Source organism: Ambystoma mexicanum, chromosome 6p, assembly GCF_040938575.1.
Source record: "Ambystoma mexicanum isolate Mex_15411 chromosome 6p, UKY_AmexF1_1, whole genome shotgun sequence".
NCBI lineage: Eukaryota > Metazoa > Chordata > Amphibia > Caudata > Ambystomatidae > Ambystoma > Ambystoma mexicanum.
In genome coordinates, this window is record NC_090935.1 from 21586174 (window position 1) to 21606001 (window position 19828).

The 19828-nt window shown below is 46.3% G+C and overlaps 1 protein-coding gene across 3 annotated transcripts in view; it reads left to right on the plus strand.

Moving 5' to 3' along the window:
• Positions 1-19828, plus strand: part of INTS10 (integrator complex subunit 10) — a 372357-nt gene that overhangs the window by 330575 nt on the left and 21954 nt on the right. For all 3 annotated transcript variants that reach the window (XM_069626653.1, XM_069626654.1, XM_069626655.1), the window contains one exon: positions 12910-13003. In XM_069626653.1, the coding sequence (XP_069482754.1) occupies positions 12910-13003 (94 nt within the window). The remainder of the gene's footprint in view (positions 1-12909; positions 13004-19828) is intronic.

Here is a 19828-nt window from a genome sequence, read left to right on the forward strand (position 1 = left end):
CTGCCAAGATAGCCGCCAAGTTAGGACTCATCTCAGGAACCAAGGTGGACCCCAAGCAGCTCACACTGCCAGTACCCTTGGTGGTCTAGTGGAAAGGTGCAGCCCAGGGCTATAAAAACCCCGCCCTGGGCCACACCCGTTGCTTAGTGTTTTTCCCCAGCAAGTTGCAAGTGGTGCAATGCTTGCCGTAAAGCCAGCTCCACGTGCCAGAGAACTCCTTTCGGCTCCGATCAGCTTACCGGATTCCAGATCCCTCGGCAGCTGAGTTCAAAGTGGGCGGGAGCAGTGCTCCTATACTTTTTATTTTTAAGTTTCACTGTTCCTATACTTTTATTTTAAAAAGAAACCGTTCTGCAATGGTTTAGTTTAAAAATAAGATTAGGAAGAAGTTGAAGCTTGTACTTCAGTGCACTGACCATTCCCTTAAATAGCAGGTGTTTGTTTGGGAGTTTGGATTGTGTGTGGGACAGGGCACAGCGATGGGGTGTGTGGAGAACGGGGCATGCCAGCAGGCAACATAGTTCCACTACTTCTTTTTGTACACTTTGACCACTGCTCGGCAGCCTGCTTGTTCTCCCGGAACTCCAGTGGCTGTAACATTCACCCAGAGCAGCTTTTTCTCGAGCCTCTGCAGCGTTGCGTGACGGCTCTTATGCTCACCTGAATTTGCATCTGAGGCGAACGCTCACTTGAATCCATTGTAGCGTCTCTCTGCATCTGAAAGGAAAGACAGAACAGTAAGTCCCGAGAACTTGGCATCCTACGCCCCTCAACTCCCCTGAAAACTCTGCTTACCTGAGACTGGCATCTGCAATCTCACAGCTGTCGCAAAGCCCAGCAGCGCCACATCTGAAAAGGAAGAGACAACCAAGAGGGATACGAATTCAGCAATTGCAACACACACGTTGCCTGCCATCAGCACCATTCAAAAGACATTGGAGGACATTTAAAAGACATTGAAGTCATTCCTGCAGAAATTAAGACTTGCCTCCAGGGAGCATTTTGATGTGCCGCAGCAGGACTGGGCCACTGTTCTCCAGTGACGAAACTGTGCCGGTTGTTATCCTGACCCCTTGCGAGTCTATCTACAGTACAAAGGTGAGCCCTGGTTCCTCCCTCAGTCAGTCAACCTAAAGCGTAGTGAAAGGGAGGTGGGGGGAAAAGGTGTACGTGAGCAGGTAATGACGCACTTGGCTTGTTTGCCCCTAGGCTCATCTAGAAGTTTCATCATTCTACCTAACTGCATTGGGGAATTTATCCAAACCACTCCCAACTGCATGGTATGTTGGACAGTAGCCTTGTAACTCCACCATGTTGGCCTTCAGGTTTTGCCAATGCTTGACCAGAGCCTGGCCTGCTTTCAGGTTTTCTGAAGCTTCTGTCCTCATCGGTGAGACCAGCACATAGTCAGTGACTCTCACTGGCTGTAGAGAAGGAGCACTCTCCAACCCTTCCTTGATCAGGGCCAAAGGGCCTCTGACTGGATGACCATAAAGAAGTTCAAAGGGGCTGAAACCAACCCCTGCTTGAAGGACTTCTCTATAAGCAAAGAGAAGGCATGGTAGTAGAAGGTCCTGCTTTCTTCTAAGGGGTTCCTCTAAAGCACCTATCGTGCTCTTCATAGTATGGTTAAACCTCTCCACCACTCATTGGTTTGGGGATGGTAGGCTGTTGAGAAGTTGTAAGTCGCTCTGTTTTTTCCACATGGTCTGCATGAAGAGGGACATAAAGTTTGATCCCCTGTCAGAGATGACCTCCTTAGGAAAACCTACCCTGGTAAAAATACCAAGGACGGCCTTAGCTACTGCCTGACCAGTAACAGTTCTCATAGGTATGGCCTCAGGATACCTGGTAGCATGGTCTACCACAACCAATATAGGTTGCCTGAGGAAGTTGGAGGGTCTTGGGGTGCCAACAATGTCAATCGCCACCCTCTCAAAAGGGACTCCCGCTACAGGGAAGGGCATGAAAGGTGCCACATTCTTGGGTTCACTCTTGCCAGAAGTCTGACAAAGTTTGGCAGCTCCTACAGAATGTATGTACATCAGCCCCCATCTTGGGCCAGTAGAAGTACATAGATAGTCTCTCTTTGGTCCTCTTGAAATTCATGTGACCAGCCAGAGGGATCTCATGTGCCAACTGTAGGAGCTTTTGTCTCACCTCCTGGGGCACTACCAGTCTCCTGTAGTCCCCTGGGGTAGATTCAGTAGGTTGACTGTAGAGCAGGCCATCCTTCCAGTAAAACCTATGCTTCCCTTGCTCTTGCCCTTCCAGCTGGGAAGCTGTCTGCTGACTTAAACCTTCTATAGAGGGACACTCTTTGTCCTCTGCTGAAGTCAGCCCTAGAGGTTTCACCTTTTGCAATTAAGACATGGCAGACCTGGTTTGCTTCCCATCCAGGTACTGCGACACAGAAGAGCGATTGTGCTTCTTTTCCTACAACTAGTTCACTACCATTCCAGGTATTCTTTTAACTGAATTTGCTCAAGGCAGTCTCTCTGTATGGGCCAGGTTTCTTCTCAGGTTTCCCGTGTTTTTCCAATCTTCCCCAACAACCCGGGTACCTTCGGGTTCAATGCTGGGTCGCCTCTGTATGGATGGAGCATTCCGTTAAGGTTTCCATGTTCTCTCTTTCACCGACTCTACGCTCACTGTGACAGACACATTGCCTTACGGCTGTAGAGAAGGAAAATGGAGAATAGAACACTGTTATAATAGTAATTACACAATACCAAAGGTAACGGCCATTGTGACCTTAAACATCAAGGATATCCTATTTCCAAAATCAAAACATGCCCGAACCACAGCCAATGAAGGGCCTAGATGAGGGAAACATTCCTAAAACATTGGCCTACGTTGCAGTGTGGGAGCATGTTCTGTCTTTATGACACGCACTAGGTATTATTAATGTGTTATATCTGCCTAGAGTACTCAATGAACTAATATATATGTAATCTGAATAAGCTGTACATTTTTCAGTATACCAGTATGGTGTATTGTCTATGGATTAATTGTACCTTTATGTTATTCTATTTCCACTCCACTCTGTTAAGCCTGACGGCTCTGCCACTCAACCTACCTTTAGAGAGTTGTGGCTTTACCTTTGGGATGAGTGTACTTACCCGACCTTAAGGTCAGAGGCTGTGCCGCCCTCACCAGAGGATTGTACAACAACCGCCTTGACAATGGGTACCTATAAACTCCTATGGGGGTATGAGTTTCTTCTACAACTAAAAAGTATGTTATGTCGGAACTCTATAAACAATGTAGCAGGATAGGTTAAGCTATATTGCAGTCTTGGGCTATACATCTAATCATGTTTGGCTCCTGCTGGATCTTCAATCTATGCACTTTCTCAGGGATATGGAGCCCAGCTCACTTCTTTGCTTAGAATACTGTCTCTAAGAGATTTCACCCACCTTCCTTTGCCTAAAACTGTTTCAGGGACATAGCACCCAGTGTTTAGAAGAAAGACCCTTTTTGCCACTTTTGTGAGCCCCAGGAACATTTAGCTGTGTTATTTGTGATACCTTGATCTTTTAACCCAGGGTGTCTTATCCAGGTCTCACTAGAGGCACAACACTTTATGGCTTCCCTGGGAGGCCTTCTAGCTTCCTATGTGGGTGGGCCTCGTTGGGTCCCTTTAGTCGCCCCTGAGTAAATCAGCTCACCCAATGTGCCCTGGTTATTGTCATGGCATCACCATGTATGGTCATTTTACCACAGCGAGAGACCTTCTTACCATCTGAAAGAGCCCAAAAATAGCATGGACGTGATTCTTATCACCTCTATCTCAGGATCGTTTCCTTCACCTGAGGGGCTGTGGTAGGAATAGAGATAGAGATAAAAGCCATATACCTGTTGCTGTGCATCAGTAAAGAGAGTAGTCAATCAAGCCCCTGCAGTGGGTGGCTGCTGCTTGTCTGCACAGGATTGGTTCACTAATGTCACCTACATCTTTATTGAAAGTCCACTGCTCACACCTTCCAGTAACCCTTTGTGTGTGTATTAAAGACATGCACCATCTATAACATGTCAATACACAGAACTTCAATTTTCATATTCAAAATGCTACTGACAATTTTCTCAGTAATGAACACTCAATGAATGCTTCTTACAATTTCATGTATGATGTAAATCTTTTAATTATAAGTAAATAATAAAGAATCATTGCTGCCATTATAGTCACTTCACACAACACAATTAAAATACAAAAAGTCGTTGGTCAATAAGCAGCAATATTTGTCATTGCCTCTGTCTACTCAAGACTCGGTTTAATCAACCTTTTAGATATCATAGCCACCTGAAAAACAACTACCTGCCTCACTAGGTCTTGCTAGGCAACCTCACAAATCTTGCTAGGCATTCTTCAAAGAATCACTTGCCCCTTGAGTACCTCAACACCCTTCTCAATGTGATATAAACGATGGGTTAAGAACCTCTCATACTCACTATCTATAGAAGATAGGGAGATGAGAGCTGTAGAAGACCGGATGCCTGGAGATGTTTGCACAATCCAGGAAAAATGTCAAAAACCACCTATGAAATCACCATGGTCTTTTTTCTTTTTTTTTAAATCAAAAAAGCTGTTAAATAGGAAAAAAATGCTTCAACGTTTCAAGAGTTGTTAGTCCAATTTGTGGTGCGCACCTACATGGAGTAGGGCATCCTGGCGCTAATGAGGTTTGAACTGAGGAAATGAAAGACCTACAAAAGGACACAGCCAGGACTTTAAACTGTAAATGGGTAAGTCTTCTGGGCCCGCCTGAAGGAAAAATGGTCAACCGATTGGCTGGCTGACTGTCTGGCAAAAGTGGCAGCTAGGCTGGAATGAATGGTAGGAAACTGGTTAAAAGGCACGTCTCAAGGCTTGGAAGGCAGAGTCAACAACTGGAACGAAAGAACCCAGGACAAGCTGAAGGAAGATGACTGCTACAACTCCTGGACCGTTGGTTTGCCTGTCAAGCCCTGCTGCAGGTCACTGAGTAAATCAGCTCACCCAATGTGCCCTGGTTATTGTCATGGCATGTCCTTTCGACAGAGAAGCCCTTTCAAGGACGTCGTCTTCTTTTGAGTTGGTGGGACCAATCAACTCGTAAGCCACCTGGATACCGTTCTCAAGGTTGGTTAGGATTAACCAGGGAGAAGGACAGTAGCTTGTGGGCTTTAAGGAACAGCTACCCGAAATCGATGTTTTGCCAGCCTGTGGACCCGTGCAGTGCAGGAGTCCCGCAACGTCCTCCCTCTTGTCCCGACGACTGAGGCTCAGGAACAATGAGATCTGCAGAAACTGCCAGGAGCAACCGTCTTGTGCTGCAGCTTTTCTTCATTCAAAAGGTACTGTGCAAACCCGATCGAGATAATTTATCTCACACGACAAAAGTTCGTACAACTTTTGCAACTCTCAGGCCTGATCAGCTTGTGACCCCTCATATGATTCTTTTGTTCACAAACTACTGCAGAGATCTTTTACAGAGACTTTAACGTTTGAAAACCAGAACCGTTTTAGCCTATCCAAGACTTTTAGCCCATTGACTTTGACCTATCCTATGGAATTGCATTGACTCTTCTGGTGAACTCAAAGTATCTGCACTGTCTAAGAATACTTGTGATCCTTTCTGTATATATTCTAAATAACATTTGCCTTTTTACTCCTCTATTTTAAGTAACCTGAATGCCATTTTGCTCCTACTTCAAAGTAGTGTAAATGCTCTAAACCTTATTGAGTACAGTACTGTAGTATATTTAAGTGTGATATCAATTGCCTCCTTCTAGTGAATGTTTTGGAACTGACTGTAAAATAAATTAAGAAGTGTTTTACCAAGAAACCTTGAGTTAGAGTCTATCTGAGTGATTGTAATTGTGGACCTCTGTGTAACATCATTTACTGCTCACATCCCTGTTTCAGCACGCTACCAAAAGTGTGTGGTACAGACTTATACTAAGGGTTGATTTTTGCTTACACCTGTAGACAGAATTCTGTGTAGTGGTCCCAGAGGGAACTGCATATAAATCTTGCCTAACAGGGCACAGTGATTCGCACAGACGGGGAGGAGCGCGAAGGACGAGGGGGGACGTAGTGACTAAATTTGGCCTGGAGATATTCAAGCCCTTTCCCATAAAAAGCGTGATGGACCATACATAAGGTCTTGAATTTAACTTATTTGGTCACTAGTAACCAATGCAGAGTGTTATGAATTGGTGAGGTGGACCAACCCCGGGAAGCCCCAACAGACAGTCTGGCAGCAGAGATTTGAATGACTTGCAGCCGCTGGAGCAGAAAAGCCGGTTGAGCAAGAAATAGCACGTTGTAGTAGTCCGATGAACCGGAGGTTAAGGGGAATCCAACCAGGGGGTGAATAGGAGGGGGAAGATAGGATAGGACCTTATGAAGAATGCACAGCTTAAAATGAACTGACTGACAGACTACGCTGATCTGGTCATGCATGGACAGCGAGGTGGAGAGCTTCACACCCAGGTTCTTAACAACTGGGGAAGGCGAGGGCAGAGGGCCAAGTTAAGTTGGCCCAAAGGCCGCAGACCACCCAGAGTATGCAGGGGTGAAGCCAATTATAAGCACCTCTGTTCCTTCTACATTAAGGCAGAGCCAAGTGGCTAACAGAGAAAGATTGAGCTGTACCAAAACCTAGGTATCATTAGCATAAGAAAGACACCGGAAACCGAAAAAGTGGATCAGTTTAACCAGAGGCTTAATATACAGGTTGAAGAGAAGAGGGGAAAGAACAGAGCCTTGGGGAACACCACAGGTGACTGGCTTAGCCGCCAAAGTATAGGGGGAGAGAGAGAGATAGAGACTGGGAGCGACCAGACAGCAATGACTCAAACCAGTCCAAGACCCAACCGAGATGCCAGCTAATTACAACCTCTCCATAAGGATGCCATGGTCCACAGTGTCAAAAGCGGCAGAGGGGTCAAGCAGGATTAGGGCCCCAATACCACCCTGACCAACAATATGGGCTAAGTCATCAGCTACAGACAACAGAGCTGATTTGGTTCGCTGGCCGGGCCAGAACCGGATTAATAAAGGGTCAAGGCAACCAGAGTCCTCCAAAAAAGAGCAAAGAAGAGGGGTGACCAAAGCTTCAAGAAACTTCATTGGCAACAAGAGAAGAGAAATAGGCCGAAAATTGGAAGGAGTGGAAGAGTCCAGATTAGGTTTTTTTAAAAGAGAAATAATGAAAGCATGTTTGAGTATAACTGGAATGTGCGCCTTAGAGAAAGATAGATTAACAGCAGAAGTGAACAAGTGCAAATTGCTAGGGTATCTTTAAGGATGCTGAGCGGAATGGAATCAGCGGGAGATGCCAATTTCATACTACGAGCGGCTGAAGTATCATCGGACTCGAAGAAAATCAGGAAGGTGGACCAGGCAGGATCAAGCCCAGAACGTCAGCAGGAGAAGACTGGCCAGCAGTGCTGGACATTTTCTGTCTGATAATTTTATCATCAAAAAATGTGGACAGGGAGTTAGTCTTTGTGAGAAAAAAATCACCAGATTAGTTGAGGGTGGGGGGATTAACCAACGTAACTAATTCTTGCGGCGAGCTAACGGCAACTTCCACACGGGCAGTAAAATACGAGCGCTTGGCTTGTACAATGGCAAGTTGGTATGTGGCAGTAGCTTTTCAAAAAGCTAAATGAGCCAAAGGGCAATAGGCAATGCACAACTTGCACTCTGCCCACGGGCGAGACAAAGCTTGCTGAGGTCAGCAGAAAATCAAGGCTCAGAGGGGCGGCCACAGGGCCTAGAAGCTTTAAGTGGTGCTAAAGAATTGGCAGTGGCCGTCAAAACAGACGAAGGTGTGAGAAAATCACAGGGAGCACCCAGGGGTAAAGATGTGTGATGGCTGAGGAGATATCAGAGTGCTTAATCTTACCCCAGTACCGCGATGGAGATGGGGTAAAACAGGAGGCCGGGGAGTGGCAGAGATGTTGACAGAAAAAAGGAATGACCACATGGTGAGACCAGACTGGCATGTGGTCAAAGAGCGTGACCAGGAGGGGCAAAGCAAAGGTAAGATTGAGGGTATTGCCCAAACAATGCGTAGGGCACGCCACTAGCTGGGGCAGACCAAGATCCACATAGGCAGAAATAAGCCGGTCTGCCTGAGCATCACTAGAGTAATTAGGATGAAAATTAAAATCCCGAGGACTATCGGAGACCCATACCAGAGTCTGAGGTCAGCCACCGTCTCTTATATGGCCAGGCAGAAACCCGGGTCCAGGCCAGGCAGCGGATAGACAAATACAAAATGGAGAATGTCAATTGGGAGCAACCATGGAGCCATCATCATCAAATTAAGAATAAGACCTGTACATAGGTGGTGAGCTGATTTGCCTTGGGTGGAAAGGTAAAAATATTCTCCATACAGATCAGGTAAAATAAATGGTTCCTCTCAAAAGCAAGTCCTATGGGGGCTCAAATGCCCAAAATGCCAAAAATCCAATTTAGTGGCTTTAAAATAGAGCAAGGAAAAAAGGAGGGACTTCGACCACTCCCTACTTCATAAAGGACAATGCCTCAGTGCTTCTCCCTCTGGCAACTTCTGTCTGGCCCTGCCTTGCAAAGCCAGCCCTTTTATACTTTTCTGAGCATTGGCCTTTTCCCCCCTTTGTTAGCATAATATCTTAAAAGAAGCAAAAATCTGTTTAGACATTTGTCCCGACAACGCTGTTCAGTTTACCAGCTCAGTATCAGTGTTAAACATCTTTTCCATTTTGAATGGATTGTGTCCTCCCATGTATTCCTCATCTTTTGATATCTTTCCAACTTCAGCTGCTTCGTAATAAATGTTCTCGACAGAGGGTGCCGTGTGCTGTCTGGTTGAGTCGATATCCATTGAGCGCCTCCGTTCAACTGTCGACATCATTAGTATAAGTAGTGCATGCAGTGCCTGTTGGCTTCAGTTCCGTTTTTCCGAGCTTTCGCTTCGAAGAATTACATGCACTTTGGTTCTTCTCTGAACTTCATTACAAATGTTCTAATCGACAGTGTCTTCTCCGTCGGCTCCATCAATGTCCAAGACAGGCTTCAAGAAGTGCCAAGATTATGTCTATCACCGACACCCAATGTGTATGCCTGCGGTGACTGAGGACTGAACATCGTACGTCCGAGTGTAGCTCATGTTAGGTGATGACTGACAAGGCTCTAAGGCAGCTTAAAGGTAAATTGGTGGTGGGTAGACTCCCTTTTGAAGTCTCCTTTGAAGACTTTGAAAAAAAAGGAAGTCCGAAGAGTCGAGAGATTCTCCTCAATGAGAAGGCAAAGAAACAATGATACAGGTCACCTTCGACTTCTAGTGATTGCTCCTCCAAGGTAATCAAATTTCCAACCAAATCCAACTCCCCAGCCAAATGGGACACATTTCGTAAAGAAATGATAAAAAATCTTCGAGAAGGCTGCCATGACCCCCTCGAAAGAAAAGGAGGAAGTCCATGCCCCTATCGCTCTGCATGAAGACAACAAAGGGAAGTCAAAGGCAAAAACCCAGGAACCTTTGAGTCCGATACATAAACCGGATTTATATGAGAACTATCTAAATCTCGATCCAACGAGAAATCGTTGAGGGCTTCGAAAAGCCAAGAGTCTAGTCCTTCTAAGGTTCCTTCGAAGAGGAAGACGAAGTCGGCAACTCCGGCAACAATATCAATCTTGTCGACACCAGTGTCGAAGTCGACTTCGACACAGTCGAAGTTTAAAACACTGCTAACTTCGAAGTCGCTGTCGATGATTACTTCGAAGTTGTCGCAACCCCCAATAACACAGAATAGGATTTTCAAACCCTTACCCAGAAAGGGTTTCCTTAAATCTTTAACTTCAATTTATGAAGCCCATGAGCCTTCAGATAACGCACCACCTTTTGGCTTAAAATTTGGTAACCGAAATGTGCCAGATTAAATAATTTCTGAAGAGTCTAGAATGAAAGACTTGTATGAAAATGTGCAGACAGCCAGTGGAATAGCTACTTAAGCAGAATTAGGTTTTGGGAAGCCAGACCCTACTGACCACGCTGACGCCTCATATAGACTACTTATGAGCAAGGTGGTTGAATTTTTGGGTTGGAGTAGGCCTGCATCACCTTTTGAGCAGGATGAATTGACTGATATATCGGATCAGGGTCCCCAGAAAGATCCAATATTAACGTTTCATATTGGCCTCCAAAAAAGGGTTACATCTAATTGGGAAACACCAGAAACTACTACAGCAGTAAACAAAAACTTCTCAAATAAATATAGGCTACCCAGCAGTGACCCAGAATATTTGACAAAACATCCAACACTGGAAAGTTTAGTGGTTCAAGCAACCACGTCCACAGAGCAATTTGCATACCCAACAATCCCTCTTGGTAGGGCTGGCAAGCAAGTGGGTACTTGGGAATGAAAGATATTTACGGCTGGAAGTATGGCCTTGAAATCAGCTAATGCAACTTGTGCCTTGTCAAAATTTATGTTTACCCTATGGGATTGCTCATCTATGGCGGCTGACCTTATCCCAGAAGGAGAACAAAGAGACGGCTTTCTGGCTATCGTAAAGGATGGTAAGGAGGCAATGTGTGAATGCCTTCAGTTAGGTCTGGATACTGCAGATAGTGTTAGCAGATCCATGACAACTAGTACCATGCTACGCTGGTTTGCGTGGTTGAGGAAGTCCAGATTTGCACTGGATGTAAATCTAGACTCCTTAATATGCCTTTAAACGACTGAAGGCTGTTTGGCAGCAAGGCTGATGAAAGTCTGGAAAAGCTGCAGACCTCGAAAGCGGCGGCCAGATCTCTCAGTGCCGCTATTAGACAGCCTCAACTTTCTTACCACGGTTCATCATCTTGGAGGGGTAAGTCCTTTTCGATTCCACTACTCAGTTGGAAGAGGGAGAGGACAGGCCAGTCATTGAGGCCAAAGAAGATTCATTTTGTTGAAGGAACCTTTGTTTTTGTAATTTGAAAACGTCGGGTCCTCGAAGGCAAGAGACTTTCAAGTGAAACGAGACTTGGCCATCAATGGCCCTGATGACAGCAAGTGGAACTGTCGTTTCATGCTGGGTAAGCTAGACAGTGTACTGTGCTCCAAGATCCCACTTTACCCTGTGTGCAAAACATAGGGAAGGGAGATCCAAGCTACCACATCCTGACATATTATTTGTGAACACTTCTTTCTTTTCATGAAAACCATCCCACACCCTTTTTGTATTAGTTGTAAGGTTTGGCAATAGGTTTCTTAGTATAGGCCCTTTTTATTTTGACACAATGCCACTAGGACTACCTTATTTTCATTTGATGGTCGACGCTTGCTCCCATCTTAGATTTAGGTTTAGATTAGGCATTTTTTCCCTGCATGTAGTATAATAAACACCCTTGAACTGTGATCACTTTGTCTGTCTTTACTGTTGCCACCATGAGTTCCTTACAGAGGTATAAGCTAACCAGTAATTCTTTCTCATCCCGGGCTCAGCCGTTTATAACTTGGTTGAGAGCGTAACATCTTGGAGGGACTATGGGGTTCAGCAGCTCCTGAGGATATCTTGTGAAACAGACCTGACAATGGTGAAACCAAGGGATTTGACGGGTGTAGAGAGGGACGCGTGGATTGTCTGTGGCAAATTATTTGATCGAGGGGTTGAGTTCGGGTTTGTGTCTAGGGTGGGCAGACAGGGAGGTATTTTGGTTTGAAAGGGTTGAGCTTGAGGAAGTAGTTGGCCATCCAGGAGGCGATAGTTGAGAGACGGCTTTTGAGGTTATGGAGTGGTATGGAGTTATGAGGGCAATGTGATTTGGAAGTATTATTGCATGTCCTATGTGTATTGGTGGAAATGGACATTCTGTTTAAGGGTCTGTCCAAGTGATTCAACATGTAGTTTGGAGAGGAGTGGAGATAGGGAGGAGCCTTTCGGGGTGCTGCATTTGACTGGATTGGGACAGATCGAAAAGGGGGCTTGAAGACGAAGTATGTCTTGTCAGTAGGGAAGGCGGTGAACCAGTTTTGAACTGTGTCTGTTTCATCCTGTGGGCTACGATGTTGAGTACAATCTTGTGGTCGATGGTGTTGAAGGCTGTATATAGGTGTACGAGTAGTGCTGTGTGTCATTTGTCAGTGATGTTGTGGAGGTCATTGAGGATGTGAAGCGTAGCAGTCTGAGTGCTTTTTACAGGCCGAAAAGTCAGATTGGAAGGGGGTAGGTTGTTTGTGGTGGTGTTATTGCAGTTGGGTAGTGACAAAGCATTCCATGATTCTGGTGAGGTATGTCAGGATAGTGATGGGGTGGGAGGGGGTAATTTTCGGGGAGCTTGAGGTCGAGAGATTTTGAGCAGGGGTACGATTTGTCAAGTTTTGCGTGCAGAGGGGATAGGGCCATGTGAGTGACAGGATGTTGAGCCAGTGGGGTGCCAGGGTAGTGATGCAATTGTATGCAGTTTAAATCGGCATGCATCATGAGCCAAGTTAGCACTCTGGTTGGGTGCCTCAACTAATCAGATTGCTCAGAAGGCAGGCTATGCAGGCCCACCCTCTGCTTCTTGCTCACTTCCTGAACCACCTCCTTCCTCATCTGTTCCTCACCTAATTTTGCCCACATTTCTCTCTTACTCTGCAGCAGCCACCTCGCCCTCCGCTATGCCAGCCACGCCGATTATACTTCCCATTCACTGTTGCCATCGAAAATTGAAAAGGTGTTCATGCTGGTGCCCCGATGACTATTATCATGGCAGCCATCTTAATAGTACGCATGTGTGTCTGTGTACACTGGAGATGCACACTGTGGAGAACAAGTATTACAAGTAAGTAGTGTACGACATTATAGTAATATGTCTCTTATGTATTGTGCAGGTCCTGTCTCCATCTGGGAACGTCTCATTGTTCCACTGTTTCCAGTCTGTTCCTTAACCACTGCTCTAGATATCGACATGTTGGAGGAATTTGCCTACTTAAGAACCCAAGAAGGAGGCAAGATCCATCTTGAACTGCTGCCGAATCAGGGGATCTTGATCAAGTGAGTTTATAGAATATGTGCCGCAAAGGCATGCATGTTTATTAGAATATTGGACCACAAGAGAACCTGTATGTTTAAAAAGACTCCACTAGTGAGGGGTACCCCAAATGAAAGTACATATATTGATGCTGGAAGTACCACAAATTGAGGATGAAATACCCATTGTTAATAGCACGTGGTGAATTGGTTTCTATTAAGTTCTTTTTGATATCCTGGAAAAAGATAAGGAAGATTCTCACCATACACCCTTTTTTAAGATCAGGCTCAGAACCAGTGTCGCAGGTGGCCTCAATAATCCACAAACCAATGGAGTAGATGTATGTTGCTGTTTTGACACCTTAGACAAATTGTAGGGGAAGGCTGGGACGGTTGAACCTAAGGGAGTCCCTGCAGCTCCCTCACCTGCCACGTGGGCCTCTGCCACCCTATCCCTCACCTCTCTCTATCCCCTCTATCTGTCTCCTCCCTCCATGATCTTCTTTGTCCCCTTGTCCCCTTCTCCCTCGACCTGGACCCCTTACCTTCTCATCTCACCTGTCTCTTCCCCATCTCCTCCTGTCCCTCTTTTCCACCAACCTTGCACTACCATTCCCTCTCTTCCTACTGTCACTACCTGCATCCCTCTCAACTCTCTTTAGCAATACTAGATAGTTTGAAGTTACTCACGTAGCTTCTGACAATATGAAGTTTGCCTTTGTTTGAAGAAATAGGTATGTCTCCCTCAAGTCTCTAAAGAGGCCAATGATTGGACTCACAGAGACCGGAGGGTGGCAACCACGGGAAACCCTCGGGGGCTGGGGGGGCAACAGCAACAAAGAAGAGGAGCTGAAATCCTTCCGTGAGAAATGAGCAGCTGCAGCGACAGCAAGAAGGTGAAGTAGAAACAATCCTTCTGTAATGATTTCCACAAAGAATCAAGCGGAAAAGTAGAAAGAGCAAGACAGGAGTGGAACGGAAACGGAGTACCGAGGAGGAAAGAAGCAGGGAGAGCTACGGGAAGCGCTAAGGAAAGAAAGGATGAAAGGATGAAATAACTGAGAAGGCTAGGTAAGAAGAGATGGAAAATTCAGGAGCATGGTAGCAAACAAGTAGCGACGCACCTACCCGAAGTTCAGAAGGAACTAAGTAGATTCGGTTAGGTGGCAGTCGCCATCTTGAAAAGAAGTAGACTGCTGCGCTTGAGTTGGAAGAACGGAACAAAAAAAGCACCATCTTGGTTTCTTCTGATTGTAAGTGGGGTGATCCTTGTGGTTCTGACACTCTTTCCCTCATTGACCCTCTCTGCTCCTGTCTTTTGATCTTACACACGCCTTGCACCTGTCCCAGCCCACTGCCTTCCCACTTCTTCTCTCTGTCCACCCACTACTACTCCTGCCACCACCTTTCACTCACTCGCCCTACTCTCCTGCTACTCACTCCCGCTGTGATTTTCCGCACCCTTTCTTAGTCCCACTACACTTCTCCACCTCCCTTTCTCTCTATCTTCTCCTGTCTCGTTCTCACTCAATCACCCCCCCAACCACCACATTACACTCAACTGGTACCTTTCTCTTTGTCACACAATAACTTACCTGCACCCTGAGTACGGCCAGTCTCCTCTGGATTCCACTCCACTGTCCACCCTCTGCCTGGTCTCTTGGTCCACCAGCGGTCCACCTGATCTCATTTCAACACCTTTCAATCTGTTTTGAATGGGCTTTTATAGCCAAGTCATCCCTCTTCTAACACTCCTTCCAGCTCCCATTGGCTATCACAACAGTTATTTCCAAGAACTCTGTGATCTTGATAAGTTCAATTTCACTAACCTGGATCAGATGGAGCAGACTGAAGCTATTGGGTGAACCCCCTAAAGTCCTTGCTGAAGTACAGCACCGGAAAACCCAGGGACCAAAGGGAAACCCTCTCCTCTAGGGAAGTAAACCCAGGACTGCTGTACTCTTCTGTTCAGTTGCACTGACAGACGTGACTCGGACTACCGGAAGGAGGTTCTTTCAATGGCGTCTCTCTGTATTTGTATTTGTATTTTGTATTTTATTTATTTATATAGCGCACAAGGCCCGAGGGCAACCTGGCGCATATCTTAAGGCACATGGTTACATGTTTAGCGTGGGTATAGTTACAGACATATTGACATAAATGGTAGGAAAAAAACATATTAGATTCACAAGGTGGTAAAGTGCAGGGCGGAACAGTAGTGGCTAGAAGGTTTAGGAATTGTGTGTTAATGTGGGAACATGAATGTTTGGTATGAGAGAATGGGTACCATGGGTAATCTTGCAAGCTCCTATGATGCTGGGTCAGATTCGAGAGGTGCGAGGCTGGAGATCTGGGATGAGGGATACAGTGAGTAAGAAGGAAAGTGAACACAAAGACTTTTACCCTCATTCTGGTAAACAAAGGTTCATCCGATTGATCCCACTTGTCCCTCTGCGGGACGTGGCTTTGAGCGTCGTCGTTCCTACGGCTGTGTCCTAAATCGGGCCAGGTTTCCAGCAGGCTGAAAGAGAAAATGTAATTAATACTGTACCGTTGCCATTCAACAGAATCGGAAAACCAGCGCTCTGCTGATTGCCTTCAGGACATGCAGAGGAGATGCGCCTGAAGGGGCTTCGATCTATTAAAAGGAAATGCAATCATAAATCCGCGAAGAGATATGCTTCTGCGTAGGTTTGTTTAATCAAGGTCGCACCATTGCTAAGCAACAAGGCAGCGTTCCAGGAAGTATGAGCTGCGAGAGCGAATCCGTGAGGACTGTGGAGCAGGCGAATGCCGGCGTTCTACAAAGGTTAGATCAGGCATAGAGAATGGAAGAAAGGCAACATGGTGAGCATACCTGAGAAACAAACTTCTAATTGGAGTAGTGCCGCGAAGATAGCGCGGATCTGGAGCCTCAGAACTGCTTCCCTGCAGCAAAGTTGGCAGAGCCAATCTCGGAGGGAAGGCAAAGACTGCACATACGGGCGCCCTCTTGGAGGAAATGCAGAGTGCCACACCAATCCGTCTCCAGAACGACCAGCGAAACCTACCAGTGGCCCCCCTGGTCACATTCTATCCCTCTGAAGGTTGGGGCTTTCTCTGGGAGGCTATTAGCCCCACCCTGCCCTTGTGGGGTGGCTGCCATGTGCTCAGGCTAATCGTTTTCCTCATGACTTTCTTCCTGTGCCGTCAGCCGTTGTGGAAGGGACAGTGGTACCACTAGTCATACACAATGCACACTCAGGACTGCCCCGCCCCAACTCCCTCACTCCACCTCTGGGGTAGGACCAGCTCTGGTAGAAACTCTGGTAGGCCGCCTACCCTAGGTCAAGTGCAGTCCTTGTCCCCATGACAAGGTAATGACCCTATTCCCGTCACAGACAATTGACTAAATGACTTCCCCCTTGGTAATGTTTTATACAATGGGTATGATCTAATGAATGGGCACCTTTTAGCTCCATACCGTACATGTTGCTAGTAATCAGAGTATCAAATCTTCTAGCGTAGGAGATGGGAGGGTGTTAGGCAGAAACCTGTGCAGTTCCCTTGGGAACCACTGCAAAATGTTTAAGACCACAGGAGTAAGCAGTAAACCCAATTGGTAGCAGTCGGCACCACCCAGATTTACCTGGTAGCTGTGGCTGAGCAGTCAGACTTCTCTCAAGAAGAGTTAGGCAGTATATAGAGTATAAACAATAGGGCCAAAAATACAGTAGTACAAGCAAACACTGACCAGAGCTTTGGTATTAAAAGTATATAATTATTTATTTAAAACACACTTATGAAAATACACTAGCACTAATATATCAAGCAAGTTCAAACACAGTCACTATAAGTATATACACCTCCCTAGTTAATTATTCGACAAGTCTAGGTTAAGACACCACTTATTAGCAAAACAGAGGTGAGCGCGTAACCTTAGATGGCACTTCAATAATTTGTTAAAAAGGGAGAGAAAAGGCAGAGCATGGAAATAACACAGTACCAACACTTTTAAGAACCCCCAGCAAGGCATGAAAGGCAGGGTCTACTGTAGAGCCAAAGTTCATAGGCCAGGCCCACTCTTAGAGAAAGCAAGGCTGAATGTGCCCAAGATCACACAGTGGAAATGCACTCGACGTCTTTGCTGAAAATGTCACAAGAGGTTGGATCAGTTCAGAAAGATAAAGTTAGAAGGCTTGGAGGCCAACCCAGTTGGAAAGTCAAGGATTTACGGGACACCTTGGACAGTCTGTTGCTAGGGAGGCCAGGCGGGACACAGTACCTTAAATGGTGAGAACGTTCCAGCGGGGGCAGTTGTTCCTGGTAGCGGGTGCAAGTCGTGGCTTCGACCAGAGGAAGAGATGATCTCGACGAGGAAGAAAGCTGGAAGTCGTTGCACTGCCAGGGATGAAACCAGCCGCAGAGTTCCCGATTAAAAGGGAATTTTATTCACGGTCAGTGGTGAAGCGTGGCTATCCGGCCGCCAGGGTACTTGGCACGGGCGATTCGACCACGAGACGTCCTGGAAGGTGAAAAAGGCAAACTGGTTGGTCCCACCAGCTCAAAGGGAAGAGGACTCTCCTGGAAGATCTCCTCTGTCATCAGGGAAGTGGTGAGTTCTTTACAGCAGGGCTCCACCGGTGGTGTCGTCGTTGTAGATGGCTCAGCTTCTCCCCTCTTCGGATTCTTTAGGTCCTGTGGGGACTTCTGAAGTTCCAGGTCCCAAAGCCCTGCTTTTATGCATAAAAACCCCCATTCAACAGCCTAGCTGTCACTTAAACATGCTAAGTGGTGAGCCGGGCGGCTCAACACTGGGCCAATCACACAGGAGTGCGACTTGAGTTGCCAAGGCAACTCAGTCCAGGGTGCCTAATCCCCCTCCCACACATCCTGTAGACCCCAGACGGAGTGGCACCAGTTGGAGGGCTTCTGTGCAGAAGCCTGCCAAAAAGTGGAACAAAGGGCTCAACTTGGGTTAGAGTTTCAGAGGCGAACACAAAATGCCATTTTAAAACAGAGTCCTGGCAAAAAGACCCAACCGGGGAATTAATATTAAATAAATAACCCAGCGGTATCTTTAACATTGCACCAAAAAGTGGTGCGTTTAAAATCAATGGGAAAATCCCATAGGAAATATTACGGTGGAATATTTTGCGTGGTATCCACTTCCACCAGCCAGAAACTTGACAAGGGGGGACTGGACAGTGCCCCCCTTGAAAAACAGACCCAGGGGCAATCGAATTACCCCTACCAGTAGTTCCACAATATGATGGTTTGTACTGGTTCTGTTCACAATTTGGGACTAGTAAAGCCAATGGTGACTTTACATGCCCTGGGAGACAGTAGTCAGTCCCAGGGTATGGAGGCTATGACACCCCCGTGTTACTGCACTGAGGGTGCTGTGTAACACACATACCAAAAACACATGAAGCCCTATGGAGTAAAAGACCCCATAGCCCATAAAACATATTCACAGTCAAAGGACATACTCAAATCATGCCCAAGAGTGGGACAAAGAGTCTCACTCTTAGCAGGAGAAAAAAATGAAACCCCAAAAAATCCAGCAAAGCTGCTGGGGGACTCACTAGGTTTGGGAAATTAGCCTTAACAGAGAATTCTCCCTAACAGAGGGTCCATGTGAAAGATCGTAGACATCAGAAAGAACATGAATAATGGTAAGTAATTGTTCTTCCATTTAGTACCTTCCTCCCACAGATTATGCATGTTTTAAAACATGTTAAAAGCAATACGATGCCCTGGACTGAGGTCAATTCATTGCAAAGACCTGATCTCAAAAGCTGTGGCTAATTGATATTGATATTTTATTTCTATCGCGCTCGTACACAAGTGTTTCAAAGAGCGGCAAGGGAGGGGAACAGGGGAGAACAAAACAGCGATCTTACTAGGCCCAGTGACATTGAGAACGCGCAAGTGCATGGGAGAGGGGGAGGGGAAAAGTACATGGAAGTGGGGAGAAGTGGAAAGTGCGAAGAAGTGCAGGAAGAAAAAGGGGGGGGCTGTATGGGTACAGATATAGACCCCAGAGCAAGGGTGAGCAGGTATGTATGTATGTATGTATGTATGTATTTAGTTTTTATATAGCGCCGATAGCCCAAGGGCATCAGGGCGCTTGTACAAAGAACACTGAGACTGCGAGACAAACAAAACGGAAAACCCGTTTGAGACGGACAAATGGTACAGCTAGCTATTGAGTGGCGAGGTCTCAGAGTGAGGTCCTGCGCCCACGATCCTATCTGAAGAGGTGTGTTTTTAGCCTCTTCCTAAAAACTGAGTGATTGACTTCAGACCTAGGTGATTCCGGGACGCTGTTCCACAGTTTAGGAGCCAGCACAAGAAAGGATCTACCCAGCCCTGTTTTTAGCTTAAACTTGGGCACGTGCAGAAGGCATTTTCCACCCGAGCGTAGGTTTCTGGTGGGGTTGTAGGGCCTTAAGTGTGTTTTCAAATAGGGAGGCGCTGTGCCATAAAGGCATTTGTGGACCAGGCAGAGCGCTTTAAACTTAATGCGCTCCTCTACTCTGAGCCAGTGCAGAGCTAGCCTCTCTTCGGTAACATGGTCTTTCCTTTTCAGATTTTTTACTATTCTGACCGCGTTGTTCTGGATAACCTGACAACTGGATAGATCCATGGAAGCGGCCCCCAACAACAGGGCGTTCCCATAGTCGAGCCGTGAGAGAATGATGGCTCTTGCTATCGTAGCCCTGTTTACTTCGTTAAGCAGTGGTTTAATTGCTTTCATAAGCCTAAGATAGTATGCTGTGTTTTTTTGGAGGAAGTTAGTTTGGGCGTGAGAGTCGACAACTGAATCGACCATCATGCCCAGGGTCTTCACCTTGGGAACCACCT